General features: G+C 41.4%; 1 protein-coding gene across 3 annotated transcripts; it reads left to right on the top strand.

Moving 5' to 3' along the window:
* Positions 1–5,995: 5,995 nt before the first annotated feature.
* On the top strand, positions 5,996–20,314 carry CLTA (clathrin light chain A). Of its 3 annotated transcripts, XM_064736862.1 has the most exons (7): positions 5,996–6,272; positions 12,693–12,730; positions 14,584–14,701; positions 16,033–16,144; positions 17,567–17,620; positions 18,797–18,832; positions 19,874–20,314. In XM_064736862.1, the coding sequence occupies exons 1-7, from the start codon at positions 6,080–6,082 to the stop codon at positions 20,040–20,042; spliced, it is 720 nt and encodes a 239-aa protein (XP_064592932.1). In that variant the 5' UTR covers positions 5,996–6,079; the 3' UTR covers positions 20,043–20,314. The 3 variants fall into 3 exon arrangements, with proteins under 3 accessions (XP_064592932.1, XP_064592933.1, XP_064592934.1); XM_064736863.1 differs by lacking the exon at positions 18,797–18,832 and having other exon boundaries at positions 6,010–6,272; XM_064736864.1 differs by lacking the exons at positions 17,567–17,620; positions 18,797–18,832 and having other exon boundaries at positions 6,011–6,272.
* The last annotated feature ends 1,795 nt before the right edge of the window (positions 20,315–22,109 follow it).

Genomic DNA, 22,109 nt, shown 5'->3' with positions numbered 1-22,109 from the left:
GTGCATTTCCTCTGGCTCCTTTTAGCAGAGATGATGCTCTTAAGAAAACAAATGGTAAGGCATCAAAATCCTAGTTCCTTTTGTTTCTGAGGAAGTGATGATCCATGGGGAGCCACATACTACTGTTTCTACTATCAGAAAGACACCTGTCTCTACACTGGATTTGTATGCACCTAAATAAAACTCTCCACCGTGGATTATGAGTAAATTTGGAACACCTTCTTAGGTCTCTTGAAATAAAACAATCCTAACCTTCAAGCATCTCGGGACTCTGGACCAGACAAATAGGCTGAACCAGAGAAAATGTCTGGAGCAAAGAAACTTTCCCTGGGTGGAGAAGGACCAGTTTAAGGAGCGCATAAACAAATAGGCCTTACCTACTCCACCAATGACAAAGCTGACAGATGTCTTTGGGAGTCCACCCTTGATAGTCTTTGAAAGGCCGTGGCAACTGGGAATGTCCCTCAAGACTGGAAGAGAGCAAGGGTCACTATCTTCCAGAAAGTCAAAAACGAACATCAGCAGTGCAACAACAAGCCAACCAGCTCCACGTGAGCCCCTGGAAAGATGACAGAGCAATTAATCCTGGATACCATTTTCAGTCTCATGAAGGACAAAAAGTCATCAGAAGTAGCCACCATGCACATATGGAGGGGAAGTTATGCCTAACCAACTTGATAACCTTCCACAGAGAGCTGCCTTGCCCGCTGCATGAATGGAGAGCAATGAGACTTTGTTTACCTTGGCTGTAATAGGGTTTTAATGCTGTCTTTCACAATGTTCTAACAAGACAAGCTGACAAAGTGTGGGATAAATAAATGGATAGTGAGGTGAATTGAAGATTGTCTGAACAATTAGGACCAGAGGTTGTGATATATGGCACAAAATCAAGCTGAAAGCAAGTTCACTAGCATTATACTTCAGGGCATGATAGTGGGGCCAGTACTGTTGAGGTTCTTCATTAACAGCCTGGATGGTGGAGCAGAGTGCTGCTACAGCAAGTTCATGTATTATACAAAACCAGGAGGAGTGACTGTTAGATCAGAGGGATTGAGAGGGACCTTGGTGGGCTGGAGAATTGGGCAGAGGGGAATCTCATGGAGCTCAACAATGAGAGATGCGAAGTCTTACACTGGGATAAGAATGATTCCAGCCATCGGTACATTCTGGGGACTGGAGTATAGCTTGGCAATGAAGGGCCTTGGGGTCATTGGGAACAAGAAGCTTGTCATCTAACAGCAATATGCCCTTACAATGAAGAAGGCCAACAGCATCCTGGGATGGATGCACAAGGAAGAGCACTGCTAGCATGCGAAAGAAAGTGATCCTTCCTCTGCATTTAGCACATCTGGAATGCTGAATCCAGTTTTGAGCCCACAGAACAAGAAAGACATGGACATACTGGAGTGAGTCCAGGGCAAGACAACAAAGATTATTAAAGGACTGAAGTACTTTTGTGTTAAGGAGAGGCCCACTATATCTATACAAAATGTTGGCAAGGCTTTACCTTCCTGGTATTGCTCACTCTATAATTCATAATCATATAATTTCAAGTATCTTCACCCTGTATTTGCAAACCTTCCTCTTTATACTAGGCTTGTCATATTACTTACTTACTTACTACTGTTCTGCTCTGGCAGTCTAACCTTCCACTCTGCTCATCTTTGTGCAGCTACTTGCTTTCCTTAGGTAGGGAACCATGTTTCTTCTCTGCTTACTCAGATTCTGTTTGAATAACATGCACAGCTGTGATGATTAGATACAGCTGTCAGAGCAACAAAAAAGCAGCATAGTTTTAATTAGTTTTTATGTGTTTATTAGTTGTAGGTATGTTCCTTATTTTACTGACTACTGTCTGTTCCTTGGAAAGCAGCCATGACTCTTATCTTGGGATGTTTGTGTTTAACAGTGTGGACACTACCAGCAGTGTCTCTTTGTGCCCTCATCTAATTAAATTCTCATGGCAGCAAATCAGCTTGATAAACTGAAAGCAGTGTGTCTTGCCGTGGCACTGGAGGTCTTGTAGCAGGGGACGTTTGTCAATATAAATGTGAAGTAAGGGTGGGCCACTTCAAATCCTCTTGCCTTGCAGGTGGCTTGATGCACTCTCATGATAAAACTTCCTTTCTTCTGGGGATGAGAACTACATATATTTAAAGACTGGTTTCTCTTTCACATTGTAGAAATAAATATGTCTCCAGTTTGATTGAATAGGAGAATTGCTCTGTGGTCATCCTAGGTAGTCAGAGTGGGCAGATGGCTTATTTAAGCTGCTACTATCAATATGAGTTATAGACCCTGGCTTGGCTTTAAATCCAGCCCCAGCAAAACAAGGTGAACAGCTGCAGCATGACTCTGTAGTGCAGATGGGCTTGAGCTGAATGGCAGTGACGTGTACAAATGTTTTCTTTGTGGGCTTTAGTCTTCATAAACCCATTTAGTAGAACTGTTAATTGTAGCTAGCTTTAAGTGCCCAAGTCAGTGTATGTGCAGTGACCTTTAAAAATCTGCTTTGAGGGAGCTTCCAGATTGATGTGAAGTGATGTACAGGGTAGTTGCTGTGGAGCAGACTGATGCTGGTACCTTTATGTGCCTCTCAAAACAGTTCTTTTTGGGTTTTGTACCTTGCAAAGGAGTGGCAATCTGACCCCAAGTAGGCACCATCTTTCTGATACAGGAGTCTAGGTTCTCATAAGTGAAAAGCTGGGAGGTTTTTCTAACTTCTGTCTATAGCTTGAAAGTCTCTAGTCATCAGCAGTTTGAGGGAACCTCTTAACTGGTTTCAGTGGAACTGGACCAAGTCCTAGTCATTGTGTGCTCTCACCAACTGCGGGCTCTTGTGCAGGGCACTTCTAGCTAGAAAGATTTCCTGTCCAGATGTCAGCTGTGCAATGCCTTTCTCATTTGCATACTTACAGAGTATTGTATGGGCTTGCATTTATTTTTTTTTTCTCTAGAAACATCTGTTCTACTAATTATTTATTTTCTTAAATAAAAAACATTGTGAAAGAGTCAGAGAAATCCCAGTATTGTGGCATTGCAATGCCTTTCTGTTGCAATACCTTTCTTAATGTAGGAAGTGCTGAATTGCAAACCCATATTTTCATAAATGCTCAAAAACATATTTTTAAACTACTTGTAAACAAAATCTCAGTACATATAGAAACTAGAATTAAATTTTATCATCTTTCAAAGAATGGAAAGAAACAGAACAATCCTGACACTCCTTTGTAGTCTATTTGCCTTTTCATAATTCCAAAAGGGTTTATTCACCTAATATTTCTGTAATACACTCTTCTCCCTAGTGTGACACATCAACAAACCATGATGGATGAATAACAAAGGGTGTGCTACTCTTGTGCTTTGTACTACTCTCTAAGGAGTAACACCTGCCTTTAGAAAAGGAGATATCTTGACTTCTTATACAGGGTAAGAAAGCAGGAAAGTAATAATAGCTTTGTCAGTGCAAGAACACTTCATAGTGCATCTGAATGATAGATGACATACAAATTTTTGAATTCATCATCAAAATAGATCTAATTGCTCACTGTATTTTCCCTTCCATCTAAAGCAATAACATTCAGTTACTCATTCCAATAGAACACAGAAAATAATTTTCTTGGGCTATTTGAAAAATTGCAATTCTGTTAATATATCAAATTCCTTAATCCCTATTCTGCAATTTTTAGACAAGCAAGTAACCGGATTTGCTTTTCATTTTAAATCACAATGTCCTACTTGTGTTTGTGCCATCAGAAATCCCCCAGAGGGCTGAGAGGCAGTGGTAAAGCAAAAGAGGAAATAACTAGACAGTCATGCAACATCCACTAGTCATAGTTAAAGGGAAGCAGTGCAATATTCCTTTATTTACGCATAAGGAAAGAGGAGTGATGAAAATGAATGTGGGAGTATCTTTTTAGAAGAACTTGTGAAAACAAAGTCAGCAAGTTTCTGCTAGAGTGTGGCATACACTTCATGTTGGCATTTCATTTTTATCACCTGTCGTAAGTTATGGGCCCACTTACTGCTATTGTTTTTAATTCTTTAGCTTTTCCATGGCAGCTGGAGATTATTTAAAATAAATAACCTTGCTGTTTTTCTATGAGAGATGAAATTCAGGAAGGTCTAGCCTCCTACCATACCAGATTCTGAGTTTTCAAAGGAAAAACTAGGCACATCATTTATTTGACTAAATGAGGTGAAGGGAGCTATCTGTCATACTACAAGAATTTACTTGTACTTTTTTTCTCTAGCAAATGATATTGATGGGGGGAAAAAGTGTAACTGAGCATGTGGTTTATCTCACCCGTTAAATTCACATATACAACTGTCTTTCAGAGTTAAATTTTTCTCTGAATTTGGGCTCCTTGTGAAATATGCCTGAACCCTTTTTTGGGACTGTAACATAAGCCTGGATGGCATTACCTCTAATATTTCATGAAATGTACACACAGACTTATGGGCAACATGTAAGCAGAATTAAGCAGGTACATCTTGCAGCAACTACACCAGCTTGAGGGCTGCCAGCATAATTTTCTCCTTTCTTACATAAATATTTCCGCTTCCTCTCTGCTATGCCAATAAATTACATCTGTGGCCAGCAGGTCAAAGGAGGTGATTGTCCCTCGCCCTGCTCACGTGCCACCCCACCTGGACTACAGCACACAGTTCCCATGCCCTCAGCATGAGAAGGACATGGAACTGCTGGAGCAAGTCCAGAGGAGGCCGCAGTGTTGGTAAGAGAACTGGAGCACCTTCCCTACAAAGACAGACTGAGGAAGTTGGGTCTGTTCATCCTGGAGAAGAGGAGGTTGTGCAACCTCCCACTATCTGGAGGGTACTACTGGGAAACTGGAGAGGGAGTCAGTGTCAGGAACTGTAGTAACACGGCAAGGGGTAATGGGTACAAACTGAAACAGGGGAAATTTAGGTTAGACATTAGGAAGAAATTCTTTAGTCTTCTGGGGAGAGACTGGAAGAGGTTGCCTAGGGAGGTTGTGGATGTCCCAACCCTGGCAGTGTTGAAGGCCAGTTGGATAAGGCCTAAAATAAGCTGCTCTAGTGGAAGGTGTCCCTGCCCAAAGCAGCAGGGGTTTGGAATAGATGATCTTTTAGTCCATTCTAATCCCTTCACATTCTACAATTGAATGATTTCATCTGTGTTATAATACCCAGATACAAGAACATGATCAAAGTAACTGTCCAAAAAATTGTATCAGAAATTACTGCCCTTCTGATTAACATTTTGGCAATAGAACACATGCTTCTTGAATTTACACTGGTTTGATCTCATCAGTGTGAAAAAATGTCTGAAGGCAGGGGTGTCAAGAGCAGGGAGCCAGGCTCTTCTCGGTGGTGCCAACCACTAGTACATGAGACAACTGTCAAAGACTGATGCACAGTAAATTCCACTTGAACATAAGAAAGAGCTTTACTGTGTGGGTGATTGAGTATTGGAACAGATTGTCCAGAGAGGGTGTGAAGTCTCCCTCACTGGAGATATTCAAGAACCATATAGAAACAATCCTGTGCCAAATGCTCTGGGATAACCCTGCTTAAGCAGGGAAGTTGAATAGATGAGCCAATGTTGATGTCTCTTCCAACATCTTGTGTTTCTGTGACTTAAGTTTCCCTATGTGAGAGTGAAGACACCCAATATCACGAAAGATGTTTGACACAACCCATGTTTTGGACGTTCGAATTTGTCTCCAAGTTGCCGATGGACCCGTGTCTTGTCCCAGCGGAGCGCCTGTGCTTTGGCAGGCTGGCAGAGGCGACTCCGGACCGGCTACAGCCTGAAGGATCGGATCCCGATGGAGCGGATCCTGATGGAGCGGAACCCGCCGGTGCCACCCGGCTCTCCGGGCATTGGGGCCGCGCTCCGCCCCGCCCGCCCACTCGCTGCTTTCTGGGCACTGATTGGCTCGCATTCCGGAGGCCCCGCCATGGCCGCTCGCTCATTGGGCGGAGCCGGCGGTGCTCGCCGCTCATTGGCGCAGGCGGGGCGGCCCCGCCCTTTCCGCGCTGCTGCCCGGCGTAGGCGCGGTGCGGAGCCGCAGCTGCTTGCCCGCCTTCACCCATGGCCGACATGGAGCTCTTCGGTGACCCGACCGGGAACGGGATGCCCGACGGTGGCGAGGAGGATCCCGCCGCCGCTTTCCTGGCGCAGCAGGAGAACGAGATCGCGGGCATCGAGAACGACGAGGGCTACGGCATCCTGGAGAACGGCGAGGTGCCCGAGGCGTTGGAGGGTCCCGAGGGCCTCGGCGCGGGTACGCCCTGCGGGGGCCGTGGGTGGGGCGGGGGCTGAGGGGTCCCGGGTCCCCTCGTCCCTCGGGGCGGCGCGGCCGGGCGGGGGCGGCGCCGGCGGGACCCTCGCTGTGCCCGGAGCGGGGCTCGCTGCCCGGGGCTGGTCCGGGGGTGGGTCGGGGCCGTCCTGGGTGCGCTGCGCCGCAAGGTGCGCTACCTCCCTGCTCCCCGCCTAAGACGTGCCTGTGTCCTAATGCGAACGGTGCTGATCTCGTTTAATCCAGGAGCCTGTCTGAAGGAAGGCTTCTGAAAGCTGAATAAATCCGCCACTTGAATTTCTGTCTTCAGCGGGGGTGATCTTAGTCTTGGAGCATAAGAGGAGTTAAGCTAATGTTTAATTTTACTAAACCTTTAGCCTTTGTTCCTTGGTAACCTTTGTACTGAATGTAGCAAGCCCGACACTGCAGAACCCGCGTTTGGAGAAGGGTGGGAACTGAGTGTTGAGAAGTATGGATTATAGTCTAATGGTGGCTAAAGCAGCCCAGAATAAACACTTCTCCTTTTGAAAGGTTTTAACCGAAGCCCGAGTGGAAAGGGGTTGATGTTGCAACACTCTCAGAAGACTTTGCTTCTACTTATCACCAGGGCCAAATATATACTGGAGACATACTTGCTCTCATGTGACTTCCCTTTGTCACTGCAGTAGGATGCCACTCTCCTTCAGACTGAGATGAATAACTGCTCCCCAGTTCATTGTTGGAACATCTTTAGAATTAAGTCTTCATTTTGCAACCCGATATCAGAAATTACTGACGTATCTTATGTATGAGGGGGAGGGTTTGTAGTATCTCAGTCCATAAAGCTCATCTAGATAAACTGGGTAATGGAGACCTTCCAGTGCTTATTTGAAGGTAGCGTTGCTCTTAGCATCAGCTCACTCATAAGTTCCAAAACATATGGATTACATACTGCTGAAAAAAAAGGTGTTTACTGGGGACTGTTCCAGTACAAGAGCTTGAGGATAATTGTTATCAGAACACCATCCTGTTTTGGTACCATATATAATTTGACTTCCGTATTCTATTTATAGTGCAGAAACAGACACAGTGGTCACTTCCCTTCTTACTTTCAGAAGTCTTAGACAAACATCATGCCTTACATGGGCTTTATGTTCCAAACAGACTCTGGAACATTAAAGTGGCTGTTTGAAAACTAATTTAGTTGAAAAAAAAAATCTATCATTGACCTTGCCCACAATATACTAGAACAACTAGAAGAGTATCTACATACATGTAATGATGACTATTGTGTTTCCTTTTCAAAAAGTTGATTTGTTTAATGCTTCTAGATTAGTTTCTTATTTAGAAGTAGTTATTAAACTGCCTTTTAAGCACTTTTTCTGAAGTCATGTAAGTTGACGTGTCATGAAGTCCAAAAGGGTTATTGAAGAACTTTAGGAATAAGTTAATGAAATAATAAATATGATAATATGATCCAAGGGTCTGGGAACCCTAGGCAGGAACTGTGTGTTGTCTTGCTTCTTTTTATGCCTTGGGATTGCATTTATGCTCTGGCCTGTTACATAGGCATGGTAGACGATGCTTGTGGACTTGTGGTGGCCCTGTTTTTTAACAGAACATTGATCTTTGTTGACTGTCAGAGCCTGTACTTGCTTGCTCCATGTTAAAAAGAACAGACTTCAGCCATGCAAAATGTACTGGTTCAGGCATGGTGACAAATGATCTAATGACTTCTGTTGCCATTTGTATTAGACATTTCTTCTCATCTGATCAGTACCTTAATAAATATCAGACAGTTGTAGTCTCTGGCATATTAGCTCATTAAACTCTTCTGTAATTGAATAGATGAATGCAAATTTCTTTTTGAAACAATGCAAGTTCTTATGTAAATCCTTAAGCATAATGACCAGGGGTTTGTGGATTTACTTTTTTTAACTGTAACCTTTCTTGAACTCCTTATTTACAGGTCTCTTGGATAAGTTCTTTATAAACACTGGGCCAAAACTAATAACTTGGGCAGCTCTCAACTGAAGTTTGAAGATCTTAACTTCAGATACAGTCACAAGCAGTCATCAGCTTCTTGAAATACACTTTTTAAGAATCATAGTTTCTCATCAACAAACAGTCTTTCAGTTTCAGTCTCTTTAAATAGTTAGATAAATACATGGACAGAAGGAAGCTTCATGAATTGTAAATATCATTATTGGGAATTCTGATAATTGTCGTAGTGGTGGATACTGGGTGAGTATGGTGGGAGTAGCGGAATGCTGCCAGGCTTGTGCGTCTCACATAGCATTATGTCATGTTGCCATGATCAGGGTTGGAATACTGATCCAGGCCTGATCCAGTAGGCTATTCATTATGTAAATAGCTATGCCATTCAAGCTGCCTGAGCATGCAAAAACCTAATCTTATTTCCCTAGGAAGGTGAAGCATAATCCCTGCTCCAGAAAGCAGAGAGTACTGTATAAATCAAGTAATACAATGCAGTTGCTTAGGTATGGGTAACATGATATCTTATGACATTTATTTTTCAGTGATGAATCAATGTCCATGTATTTGCAGTGAGATTCTGACAATAGTATGTCTTGAGGTTGTATTGGTTCACTTCCTATGTTCTCTAAGCAAGAGAAAGAGAGTTCAAGGGGAAATGTGTGGTTTTTAGATCATGTATGCCAATACAAATCATCCTGGCAGTTTGCCAAGTAGCTTCTTATGGGGAATTTCATTCAAAGACAAGCAGTTATAGATGTTGAAAATCACGCAAATACACAATTTTAACGTAGGCTGACTAGTCTCAAACATTGCTTTTGCATTTTCACGCCTGTAAGTTTTATATGAACTTGACCAAAATATTTTTCTCTATCTTCGAAAGATGTTCGTGAGCCTCTAGCAATTAAGAAAATTAATTGTGTCTGGTGGTTTCTCTAGGTACTTCATTTAATAGCCTTTCAGGAGCTGAGTATCAATTTGCTTCAAAATTGTTTAGGAAAGAATTGATTCCTGTCTCTGTAGTTAGCACCACAAACAGCAAGAGTTCTTTTCTGACTATTGATTCTTTCTTAATTGTTTGAACAGCCATTGATCTGGGTTTTGCTGTGCAATCAGCGTCTGGGGCTTCAGAGCCCCATAAGACAGCACTGATGAAGGTATGAGAAAAGGAGTGGTATCTGTCTAGCTTGTGTTAGTAATGCTGCATTATTATGAAGTCAGGATAGAAAAATCTTGTTTTGTTTTGTTTTGTTTTCAAGAGAATACTAGTGGAAATGTACAGAAGGTGGAAATTACAGAAGCTGTTAGATTGGAAGATTATAAGAAGCTGTTATGGCACAGTGTTATTGCAGATGTGTTTTAATTCTAGCCTACTGATTATATTGAAAATGAGGGAACTCATGGCTTTTAATAGGACAGCGGATTAAACTAAAACACTGGAAAGAAGCACTCTTCCTGAGCTGCTTGCCTTTGTTTTGCACACAGGCATGAGGATGAGTTATAGCTAGAAAAATTATTTCTTTTCCAGGTTCTTTCATAACGGCGTAAACAAAAGGTTTGAGAAAGATCCTTCTTTCTTATCATGTTATGGGTTAGAAGTAGGTAAAATTAAAGCATGACTGTGCCTAAAAGATAAAAGGATGGTAAACTAGGCCTTGAGTGGTGAAGTTACTTAACCTTATGTCAGAATATATTAAACTTTATGTTCTTCTCTTCTTTAACTAGAGCTGCTAACCTATTGAAAGTAGCAGCACTTAGGGTACTTATTGTTTAAAAGAGATGCTGCGGGTAACTCCTAAAAAATACTTCTGTTTTAAAAGAGAGTAAGAAAAATGTTTCAGTATACTGCAAAGCCCTGCCTGTGACTTTAGGGTAACAGTCCACTTTTGCATTGAGAATAAGACTTTAGAGAGGCTGGTGAACAAGGCTAAGCTAGCTTCCTTTCAGGCCAAGTGATCCTGAGTGGTAATAATTATAGTAGCAGCCTTCAGAATAGTTAATCATCATTGTGATAAATCTCTGAGGCCATATATTGACTTCTAGGATGTAAGTGACAAAATGCTTTTTGTATTTATCTTCAAACTCTCCAGTCTTTTCTTTTGTAAGCTGTAGTAAATGTGGAGGGCATTAATGCTAGCTTTCTATTTCTGGCAAGCTTGGGTGTTGTATCTCCTGGGAGTGCAAGGCAGCTGATATGACTTATCCTCTCCATGCTCTTCCAGACTCTAAAAGGTATCTGTGTTGCTGTATGAATATTCATTATTACCATATGGTCAGCATGTGTTGCAGAACTGTAGATGTTTATATGTTTATATATGTTCATTGCAACAGTGCCCTTAAAAATAAAAGTTTATCTGAAGTTCAAAAGCAAACAAGGAGTATGGATCATTGGTAACTGAGATGGTTCTAAACATGTGGATTTTAACTTCAGGAGATACAATACTATGATAGAATTGGATGGACTCTGAAGCCAGTAGAGGAGTCTCGTTGTTCATGGCTGCTGAAAATGTTATGATGCCACTAGCAGTATTTAGGCTTTTTCTGTGGGAAGCTTATGAAATTGCAAGTTTCTGTGAACAGAAAAATCTGATACACAACTAGCATTGGTTACTGATATGAAGGCTGGCAGACAGACAGTTTTTCTGTATTTTATACTTAATTATACAAGCATGAAGACCGGAGAGCTGAAATGAAGGAATGTTTGACTATTGGTCTTGTTGCAGTTAGCACACTTGTATTGGCATATGACAGTGTGCTGGTACATTTCTGTTTCCTCTTCTGCTTGTGATTAGCTCAGTCAGCATGCTGACTCTGCAGCTTAATTGCAAGTTCTGGGGAGCTCAGAACAGATGGGAAATTTGTTCTAATACTGCTAACGCTTCTAACCTGGATGCCCTCTGGAAACACTTAGTTCAGTTTCTGTTAGTGGCTGTTTCTGTGCAGAACAAAAATGGCCCTTAGACAAACCTACGTGTTTCATCTCAGGCACAGCCTTAAACAATGATGTTGTTCCTTTTACCTGCCAGCCTGAGTAGTGAAGACCGTAATGAATGTTTTTTGGTGTGACAAGAAAAACATATTTTCAATGTTCTTGGAAACATCCTCAAAATTTATGAGCCCTCTAGCCCAACTGGTGACTGTAGTCTTTTTAAAGGCCTCCTGTACCTTCCAGAGGAGTAGGAGTCCAACAAAGCAGCAACCATCTCTCAGTTATGGGAGTCTAGTTATAAAATATATTTTCTCATAACTGAAAAGCTATTTTTTCTTAATTTGAGTCTTCCCCTGCAAAAGTTAGTAACTATGTTCTTGGGGACTAGTATTCTCCAACTTAACTGCCATTCTTGAACTGATGAATTTATAGTCCTCTACATAACACAGTTAATGATTGCTCTTCAGTTCACTGATAAAGGAGTATGAAGAACTTCCTGTGTGCCATTCACTTGAACCACACAACTGGTGCGAAACTAGCTGCAAACAAGAGGACACAGCAGCATAACTTGCTTAGTTTTAGGTCAGTCAGCTATCTGTTTTTAAGACAGTGGTGCAAAATAATGTGATTTTTCTGCTTACTTTTTGGTATAGTCACTTCTTTCACTGAGGGGTGTATTATGGTGGACACACTTTTGTGTGATAGATTTATCCATGGTGATATGAGTAGCATGAGTACTTGGTATGGCTCGCTGACAGATGTTATGTAGCCCTGCTCCAGAGAGATGCCCTGCTGAGACTTCGGAGTTTCTGAAAATCTTGGTGTGTTTTGTATAGTCCATAGATTTAAATAGTTTCAAAAACTTAAAGGTTTGACTCACACCTGGTATTTGTTCCCCTCGGCTGTGTTGCCACTGTCACTTCAGAGATAATAATGCTGCAACTGAAGTAGGAGTTATCAAGCATGTCATCACAGATGGTAGCAGAAAGGTGACTTTGCTAGGAATGTTAGCTTTATCTCTGAGCTAATTAGGAGATAACAACAGTAAGATAAGAATTACCAATTGTTGGCTGCAGCATTGTTAATCTTCCAGGTAGACACTAAAAAACTGGTAGTCATCCTTCTTAACTTAAGAACAGTTGTATAGTAGTCAGCTTCTAAGAGAGGGAGGATGAGGACAAAGTGGGAGTAGCTTTAGAACACAGTCTGTAGCAGATTCTCAGCAGTATCAGCTCTGCTTTTTGTGTTGTTAAAAGCAGGATCTCATGATGAAGAAATGACCTTGTATTTCTGGTTCTGCAGAACAGTGGCTCACTTGGTTTTTCGTGCCTGTCCAGAAAAGTGCAGGGAGAAGGAAGTGTCCCTGCAGGGTATCAAGTAACATTCCCTTTCACAACTCCCACATTACCTACTTTAGTAAAGCTTTCCATACAAGTTACAGAAATCAGTAAATCTGGCTGTTCTATCTTTCTCAAATGACTAAACAAGTCACCTCTTTACAGATGCCGTTGGTGGAGTGGTTAACGGGGATGTCTATCAGGTAAGATAGAAGTATTCTATACTTAGAATGTGCTGTTCTATTCTGAGAACTTTACCTTAATGTAGACTAATACTTCCTATTTCTTGTCTTTAAAGTAAATTTGTCTCATATCTGAGGAGGGTTTTCTGTACTGGTAGCTCATCTCATGGAGTTGTCAGTCTTCTTAATTATGCCCATCCTCTGAACTTAGAGGCCATATAAAGCAGCAGTTCATTTTGAAATGTGGCTTAACAGTACATAAGCACTGTAAAGCAGACTGTTAGGCTCTGTGATATGACTTTACATTGACTTGCACTGGCTGCTAAGCTGAAAGTGTGCTCTGATTACCTAGTTTAAAGTAAGAGTTTTCAGATTTGCTTGCTCTTTAAAGATAATTCATGCATCCTGGTTGTCTTATCAAAATAGTCTTACAAGAAACGGACTGAAAACATACATTTCTTAGTGACATGAAGATGCATGAAATTAAGCTTCTGGCTAAAAAGCTCAACCCACAGTATGAAAGCATGTTAGACAGCCATGATGACAAAAGAAGGAGATAACCTGCTTTATTGGTGTCAGGGAGGAAGGAGGCATGCTAAGGCTATCACTTTGTTGTAACTGAATTTCATGGCATGGTCATTGCCTGGTGTCACAGTTGACTCGTTAGCCTGGTTGAATGAATGCTTGGGAAAGAAGCAGTGTGAGCAATGTACTTCTCCTTAGAGTTTTAAGTGAATGCTGAGCTTTGTGGAGACATAAACAGCTTTCACTGCTGCTGACATTCTTATATCCTCAGCATTGCTGTGAGATTGATGGGACAACCTGTATTTCACAGGCCCTTTGCTCTTCCTTGTACAAGAGAAGGCAGATTTCCCTTTTTAGGTACCTTGATTTTGTGTTTGAAATTCTAAGAGATCAGTTGTTTTGGCTGACAGAGCTTCCTCTTAATCAGAAAGAAGAGACTGAATGGGCTATACATAACATAGGTTTTAGCTACCTGTAACAAGCTAGCCCTGCAGCTGCCCAGTTTATTTTGCTTTCGATGGAATGTGAAGCCTGGTGGTGTTGCCCCAGCCTAGAGTCTTCTCTTTGCAATATTCTGTCATTGAGGGCTACAGGGAGTCCAGAGAGGTGCAAGCCAAATCTATGGTCAGCTGCAGTCAACCTAGTACTCTTACGAGTGGTATTCCTTAACTCTGCTAGGGATAGGATGAAGCAATAAAAGTTGTTAAACTTAGAGTATCTTCTGTAGCAAATACCACAATATTCATTAGCTTTGTAAATCTGGTGTATTAATGTTAGCCCTACTCATTTTGAGTCTTTGAGATGTTACATTGTGAAAAGGATGCTAGTACTCTCACTGTTCTGATGATTAAATATTAAAATGCCTCTTGGGTTATAAGCTGCATACAGCAATCCAAATCCTGTAATGTGATGTGCAAATGTCTCTTGAAGTAGACAAATAAGCTGCAAAGAATGTTTTGTACTCCTGTGCACAAAACCATGAAAAAAATTATTTCGCAAAAAATATTTAAGGTGAGATGAACTCAGAGAGTATATGGCCTACTACTGTGTAGTGAGGTGCTAGGCATTGTCTTCTGCCTTCTGCAGGCTTAGTGGTCTGGTACTAAGTGTTTGTGGCACTTGTATTTCCAGTTGTGTTGACTTTTTGTTTGATCTCTGATTTCTGGAGGAAGCCCTTTGATTGTGCTGTAATTTGTAGCAAGATGTTTTTAATGGTGGAAATGTGTTATAACATCAAATGAATGTGTTATTGGCTCAGTTCAAATAGAGTATAATTTTATATAGCTGGCAGGCAGTTATCTGAAATCACTTGTTCTACACAAATGACTTTGCTATTCCTTTCCTCCAAGGAGAGTAATGGTCCCACAGACTGCTATGCTGCCATCTCCCAAGTAGATCGACTGCAGTCAGAACCAGAAAGTATTCGTAAGTGGAGAGAGGAGCAAAAGGAGCGTCTGGAGCAACTTGGTAAGCATGGTATTTGTTGAGTAACCTAATGTCAGCTCCTCTCGGGCTGAGAGGCGGGGGTGTTCTACCTGGAGAAGAGAAGGCTCTGGGGTCACCTGAGAGCAGCCCTCCAGTACCTACAGAAGAAGTGGAGGAGGAATTTTTACAAGAGAGCATTGTGTAGTTTACAAGGAGGAATGGCTTTAAACAGAAAGAGGGTAGATTTGGATTACTCATTAGGAAAAATTCTTTGTGGTGAGGGTTGTGAGACACTGGCACAAGCTGCCCAGAGAAGCTGTGAATGCCCCATCCTAGGCTGAATGGGGATTTTGAGCAGTCTGGTCTAATGAAAGGTGTCTCTGCCCACAGCAGAGGAGGTGGAACTAGATGATCTTAAAGGCCTCTTCCAACTCAAGCCATTCTATGATTCTTAAGCAATAGAATTCTGAACCATGGCAGTGCTTCTTCAGAGTCTTAACATGCTTCCTGGATGAGTTCTGGTAAGCAGACTTAAGACTGGTGTGGGAGTCAGCAAGCAAGTGGCTCTCTGAACCTTTACTTAGAGATGAGCTGACAGAAAATGAAAAGCTTTTTTAAGCTTTGATGATAATAAATACTACAGGCATTAGTAGTTATTTCAAAGGATAAATATTAATAATTTTGTAATTGCTGAGGTCATCGTTGTCACATGGATCTTAATCTAATAACTAAATTAAGAAAATAATGGATTATTAATTAAACTAAATACAGCTATCAAATGCAGTGGTACCTACCCATGGACAACGTCTAAGAGACTACAGACTGGTGTGCTTCCCACTTACATGGTGGAGGAGCCTTTGCTTGAAATTGTTAGGACAGAACCTTCTGTAAGATGTAATTCTGGATAAAGCTGACAGTTTCACTCCTCTTTGGTATTAGTTACAGCAGGTGAGGTTGTCCTGAACTGTAGGCTGTGTGTAAAAGTATGTGGAATGCCAGGTTCCTTCACTTTGTCTAAGCATAGAGGCTTTACTAAGCTTTGTTCTAGCACTGGCATAGCAAGGTGACTGTTCCTGGTTTGAGCAGTTTGCAGACCAACAGATTGACTGAATCTGAGCTACTGTGCAAAGAGCCTATCCTAAACTGAAGTGGACTGTCCCAGTTATGCAGCACAGGAGTTCTGTTCAGCTAATCCTTTCAATGTTTGTAGTATTTAGATTTCTCCTAGGACTAAATCAGGAAATCTCCTAACCCTTACCTGAGTTGGTGAAGCAACTGTCTGCATTAGAGTGCACCCTGAGCCATAAATTGAAATGTTTGCAAGATGCATTTGAATACAAAAGTGACTGACAAAGCAATTCTTAAATCTTCAGATGCAAACTCACGAAAGCAGGAAGCAGAATGGAAAGAGAAAGCAATAAAAGAGTTGGAAGAGTGGTATGCAAGGCAAGATGAAAAGCTTGAGAAAACAAAAGCCAGTAACAGGTAAAGTTTTTCCAGTCATCAGGAGAGTTATGGTTCTAGTTATGAAAATAATTAGGAAGGGATGGGAGAATACTTCTATGTCCTAAGGCAATAGTCCTTCAGATCATTAAAGTAAACAGACCTACGACCTACCTTTTTAAGTTTTCTTAGATAATCTAGATTAAATATCCAGGAAGCATTAAGATGATGATCAAGTATTACTGAAGATTCCTTCAGACATGAAGCTTGAACATGGCCATAAAATATTTTACTCTGCCCACTTGTCATGCTCCCAGCTGTACAGGCCTTCAATGTCTGTAGTTACCTACCCTGAGACTAGCAATCTTACTTGCTTACTTTAGAACATATGGAAGTGGCATTCTAGTTAATCTTTGCTACAGGTAATTTCATTAAATATCTTAAAATCTTTTGCTGCTCTTTTTGGAAGCAGTTCAGAAATTACATTACTCAGTTCTACTAGTGAAAAACTGAATGCTTATTGTATCTGTAGTGGTTTGAATTGTCTAATTATGGGTCCTGTAGTAGAAAGTGATGACTTGATTGCTGGAATAGTAAGCTCTTACACTTTCTTAGAAGTTCCCTGTGGAATTTTGACATGATGGTACATGTACATGTACATGACGGTAAAAGTGATAGAACTGACTTAATGCCTCTTAAATCTCTACTTCATTCTATGCCGGTAATCATCAAGATTGCTTTATATTTTGAGAACTCAGAGGGTTCAAAACTGCTCTTCAGAACTGCTGTTTTGTTCATTTTGTTGTATTTTGTTAGTTTATTTCTTTGAAATACTGCTTTTCTTATCAAAATAGGCATCAGATTTGTCTTTATTAAATGAAGTCCTAGGTAGACTACTCTCCTTTCTAAAGGAAGAAAGGAAGCCTACACTGCCTTCAGAATTATGGATTTGCCACTTCCATAACATTCACTGAGGAATTCACTACCTTTTCGTTGAGTGAAGAAAGGGAAACAGGATTAATACTGTCCCAGTTGGTGGCCCGAGTTCATGATACCCTCATGGCTTTATTATGGCCAGTGTTTGAGTGCAAGATACAGAGTCTGGAGCAGGGCACATTAAACAGGTGTTGCACAGAACTGTTTGGCATTCTCATCACTCTGGTGAGATCTCTTGCCTGCTGGTAGTTTCTGTCCTCTAGGAGTAGTCTTAATGCTAACATTGGGGCTCTAGTCCTCAACTAGCTGATCTAAACTTCTAGGATGTGGAAGAATTTCTGTGTTGCCCCTCTGACCAATGGCTTAATTGGTCCATTCCATGTGGTAACTGCTTTCCTGTTACAGTAAGTCTAGGTGATGCAAGGTTGATATGCTTGTTAAAACTGCCTCCAGCTGTGTTCCGTACTTCTCATCCTTATCTCTTTTCTCCTGCCTGCTTGCCTGCCTGTTGGACTACTTGCTACCTAGGGTGGCAGATGAAGCTTTCTACAAACAACCCTTCGCTGACGTGATTGGTTATGTGTATGTTGCTTAACTACTAATTCTGCTTGCTAGTCAACACTATAATAAGCAGGATCAAAAACAGTGCTGAGTGTCTGAAGGTGCCTTCTGAATATTTACTTTTTGGACCACTTCTGGTCTGCAGTATTAAGTGCAGTTCTCCTGTATGCAGTGCACAAATCCTAGCACTTTCAGATTAAGTCATGTAGTGTACATAGCCCTGGAATTATGGTAATGACTGCAGTACTCTTTAGACCTAAGGGTTTACAGTTGTTTCCAGGCCAGTGAACATTGCTTAGCAAGATGCTTTGCTGGGGATGTGGGTTAGTGCCTGCAGTTTCACATGGGTGCTGTATTTAGTCCTTCCACAGAGAAGCAGTGTTTAATTCTGTAATAGGCAGTGACCACCTGCTTTGCCTACATATCAGAAAAATATTCAAGCAATGTTTGCACATAAAGGTTCAGAAGGAAGCCAAGGAAGGTAGAGGGGAATTGCCTGACATGAATCAGGGCAGAAAATGTGCATGCATGTAGAAGAAATAGGAGGCTATTAGAGAACAGATAGATAGTACACAAGGTGGCATTGAGAAATCAGTGTAAACTGCTGGGAAGACATTTAGGAATAGTGTAGATGTTTTGCCAGCCTAATAGGTCAGTGAAAATAGAGCTGTGACTTTCAAGCCCCAGTGAATATGCTAGTTTCTGAGGGGTAGAAGGATTGCAATGTTCATTGGCTTGTTCATGTATTTTAATTTCTTCCCTTAATTTGTAGACTTGAATTGAAAGATGGACATGTCACAGATTCTAAGGTGACACCTTTAGAAGGTGTATTGGTGAGCCGTGTTCTGGCTTTGAGTGCATTAATATTGAAGATTTGGTGTGAAATTCACAGCTAACTGTAGGTGGATGTAAACCAAGACTTGTGAAATGATGGATTTACAGGTGGTGTTTAACTTTTTTGAAATTTCCTGGAGTTGATTTTGTTGGATTTTTACAATAAAACCATTATTGTTATATGTCCAGTGCAAATGTGCAGTGTGAGTGCTGCATAATAAAACTGGCTGCCTGTTTCCTGAATGTAGGCTAAGCTACTAGTGCATGTTCAGCCAGCTAATCATCTGCATTAAACTCATTCTCATTTTCTATATCTGACTTAAACTTTCTCTCCTTGTTTCTTTTCTTCTCTTCACCTTTAAGCACAAACATAAATCATCCTTGCTACAGCCTAGAACAGTTAAGTAAAAAAATCTTCACTGCCCTTTAAAAGTGTCATGTCACATAAAGTAGCAGTGTTGTAGTGATCCTTGTCTTCAGTGGTGTCTGTAACCTTATCATCCTTGTGAATAGTGCTGAACCCTCATGGGAGAGTCATTTTCACTGCTTTCTCTGTACTGCTTGTTGGAGTAGATGGATTTGGTTTGATCTCTGGATGCTTACTGCTTCTGCACTCAGGCAGCTACCAGGGCCCCGCATCATGTAAACTAGATGCTGGAGTGCTATCCCTGCATTGAAGCAATGCTATTGGCAGCATAGAAAAGCCAAAATAATACAGCTGGGAAGCCACTGGCATTATCCAGTACATAATGTACAAAGCCTTAGAGTCTCCCTAGGGTGAGAGCAGGGGAAATCCATTTGTTCTGTGAGGTGACCTCAAACAAGTCATCTCCTCTGCCAAGATACGCTGTAGTTTATTGCATTCACAAGCATGGGATTCCTGACTTAAATTCCTTATGATTCATGCTGCTTCACTACAGCATTGGGAATCATCAGCAGATAGTTTTATGATGGCCTGTAGGCCTTGGGGCTGATTTAAATCCTCAAACAGAATTTGTTTAAGACATGCTTGCAGGCAGTTGTAAATTTCCAGCTGGCAAATGTCCAGTATAAGCCATCAAGCAGCAGAGGCTTAACTATTCAAGACCTGGGCATTTCTCCATAAATAAAATGCCTACAAAAGAAGTACCTTACTTCCTGGAACCTTGTGTGGTGACTCCTTAGGCAAAGACTCAATAAGTATTCTTAAAACCAAACACCTGTATTCCAACATTTTACACAATCCTCTGCGATCCTCTGCACTGCTTGTGCATAGCATACTACTGCAGTCTACTTCATCTCCAGGACTGGGGCAGTGGGAGCTTATGTGGCCATAATGTCCACAAGCAGCTGTCAGGTCACATTTCTTATGAAACATGCCGAAAGAAACTGCATCCTCTAAGAGGGAAGGAGTGCCTTACATGCTGGGCATTAACACAAGGTGCATTGCATTGCTTTTAGGGCAGCTGAAGAAGCCTTTGTGAATGATGCAGAAGATTTTCCTGGCACTGAGTGGGAACGTGTGGCTCAGCTCTGTGACTTTAATCCCAAGTCTAGTAAGCAGGCAAAAGATGTGTCCCGCATGCGTTCAGTCCTCATCTCACTCAAGCAGGCTCCACTGGTTCGCTGAAGCAAAGCTCAATGGAGACACTACAAAGGCAATATCTTAACCTTACCCAGAGAAGCTATGTTTGCAGTAATTTGATTAATTGTTTCAATGTGTATTTTTGGACCACATCATGATGTATCTAGAGCTGATCATCGTTTGATTGCATGTTCTTCCTGATGTTTCCTTTCTGTGTCTGAAATGGGAGAACCTCCAAAACTGTAGTCTCTGTGCTGTTGTGCACCGAGGTGTCACTTCCTACATTACTGATATTAAAGATCTCTTGAACAGCAAAATGTGTTGACTTTGGATGAATTGAGAAGGTCTCCTGCTTCTTTTTGACAGAGTGTGTTTGAATTAAGTGTGAGTAAACATTTCTCTTGATTGCTGGTGATTTCACCTTGCTGATGAATGTCCAGCCAGCAGTGCAAGGCTGTCCTCCTTGTTTCTTTAACCTTTCTTAAAGCTCTTGAGAGCTTTAGTTTAAAAATTTCTCCACTATCCAATTTGTCACACTAGACAGCAGCTCAAGAAAACTTAAACAGCAGGCTTGTTAAGGGGCTTATCTTGCTTCCAGTGGGACTGAGGACACTGCCTTCTGCAGGTAAGTAGTTGTGTATAATTTTCTGCTGTCACTCTGGCTGTCTGAGGCTCAACACAAAGGAGAGGGCACTGCAGTTAAGGCCTTTGTTATTCTGCTGCTTATTGTGTTCCACGAGGTTTTCAATGCAGTCTTCATATGCAAAGATCTGTGGTGCAGAGGCTGTTTGATGTTTTTGAACTGCGTGCTTGTCCTCACTGACCTTTGCAGACACTTCTTCCACTAGGGTGGTGAACTGGAGAGTTGGAGAGTAAGAGGAGGGAAGACTTCCTCTTACTGCTGCTCATCTCTAGGTTGGAGCTCTGTCTGCCGAGGTGGTTGAATCAGAAACAAAGCGATCTAGAAAATCTGTGTTCTGCTTCCTTTACTCACCGAGCAGTCACAAGGGCTGTATTCTAGCCTTGCTCTGTTAAACCTTACCTTAGCTGTCTGTCTTCTAAAACTAATCTGTTCTATCTCCTATGTTATTCCACCCTGTTTATCAAAGACACAATATTTTAACTACTGTGTAGTGTAATTGCTTTAATACCTTTTATGTACAAGCTGGAAGGTTAGTCCAGGTAGTTTGAAAAGAGTTGCAGATACAGCCTATGATGGACCAAAGCTCAAAATGTTACTGCACAGCAGCTGTGTCCCTTTGGTGGGTAAGGTAGTCAATAAATAGTTTCCAGTTGGGCTGCAGTAGTTAAGCTGTACCTTACTGTTGTCTGTAATGGCTGGACCTGCTCTCATGTTTGCAAGTGTATTCACACACTACTGATGGGTGGTGACGAGAATGATTGTAGACTACAAGTCAGAAAGCTTGATTCCATGGAAGATTAGGGCAAGAAAGTATCTTCTGAACTGCACAAGGGCATGGCAGGTGAGTCCCAACAGGACTGAAGCACAGAGCTTTCCATAGTCCATAGAATAGTGATAATCATTCCTAGCCTTGCCTAGTTACATATTCACCTTGACCAAAAATTTCCTTTTTGCTGCACACTCAAAAGCTCTGAAAACAATGATGTTCAAAATGACCTGATAATAAGAAAAGTCCACTACATTAAATACAGAGTCTTTAAAGTGTTAATATGAATTTAGGAGAATTTGCAAGATCAACAGGTTAGAGGGGTTCCTGCACACTGAATGAATGATGGTATGTATTGACCAGTACATTTTCCTATCTTACAGAATATTTTATCTGGCTATGAGTGTGGCTTAGAGCTGAAATCCAAGAAAATGGGCAAAGACTCGAATTCAAGCCCAAAGCAGTATTACAGAAGTTAAAGCAGTATTCTATATGCTGGGTTTGCAGAGCTTAAGAAAGTGTTTGCAGATTTTTGACATATTTCATCCTCCTGGAACACTTAAAATGCAGCTCTGTGGGTTCTGATTACTTCCACTAACTCTGGTGCAAAGATTACCTCTTCTTAATTCCTTCTCTTAATTTTACATTCAAGTATGCTAGCTCACTGTCTCCTTTTGTGCTGTCACAAAATCATAGACTGGCT

The sequence above is a fragment of the Zonotrichia leucophrys genome, chromosome Z (assembly GCF_028769735.1).
Source record: "Zonotrichia leucophrys gambelii isolate GWCS_2022_RI chromosome Z, RI_Zleu_2.0, whole genome shotgun sequence".
NCBI lineage: Eukaryota > Metazoa > Chordata > Aves > Passeriformes > Passerellidae > Zonotrichia > Zonotrichia leucophrys.
This window is presented reverse-complemented; position numbering and strand designations above follow the sequence as displayed.

What these genes read in the sequence shown, in the direction of transcription:
- CLTA (XM_064736862.1), top strand. Translation starts at nt 6,080, where the DNA reads ATGGCCGACATGGAGCTCTTCGGTGACCCGACCGGGAACGGGATGCCC. An exon ending in TCCCGAGGGCCTCGGCGCGG is followed by an intron (nt 6,273 to 12,692) that starts GTACGCCCTGCG and finishes ACCTCTTTACAG; the next exon opens with ATGCCGTTGGTGGAGTGGTT. An exon ending in TTAACGGGGATGTCTATCAG is followed by an intron (nt 12,731 to 14,583) that starts GTAAGATAGAAG and finishes CTTTCCTCCAAG; the next exon opens with GAGAGTAATGGTCCCACAGA.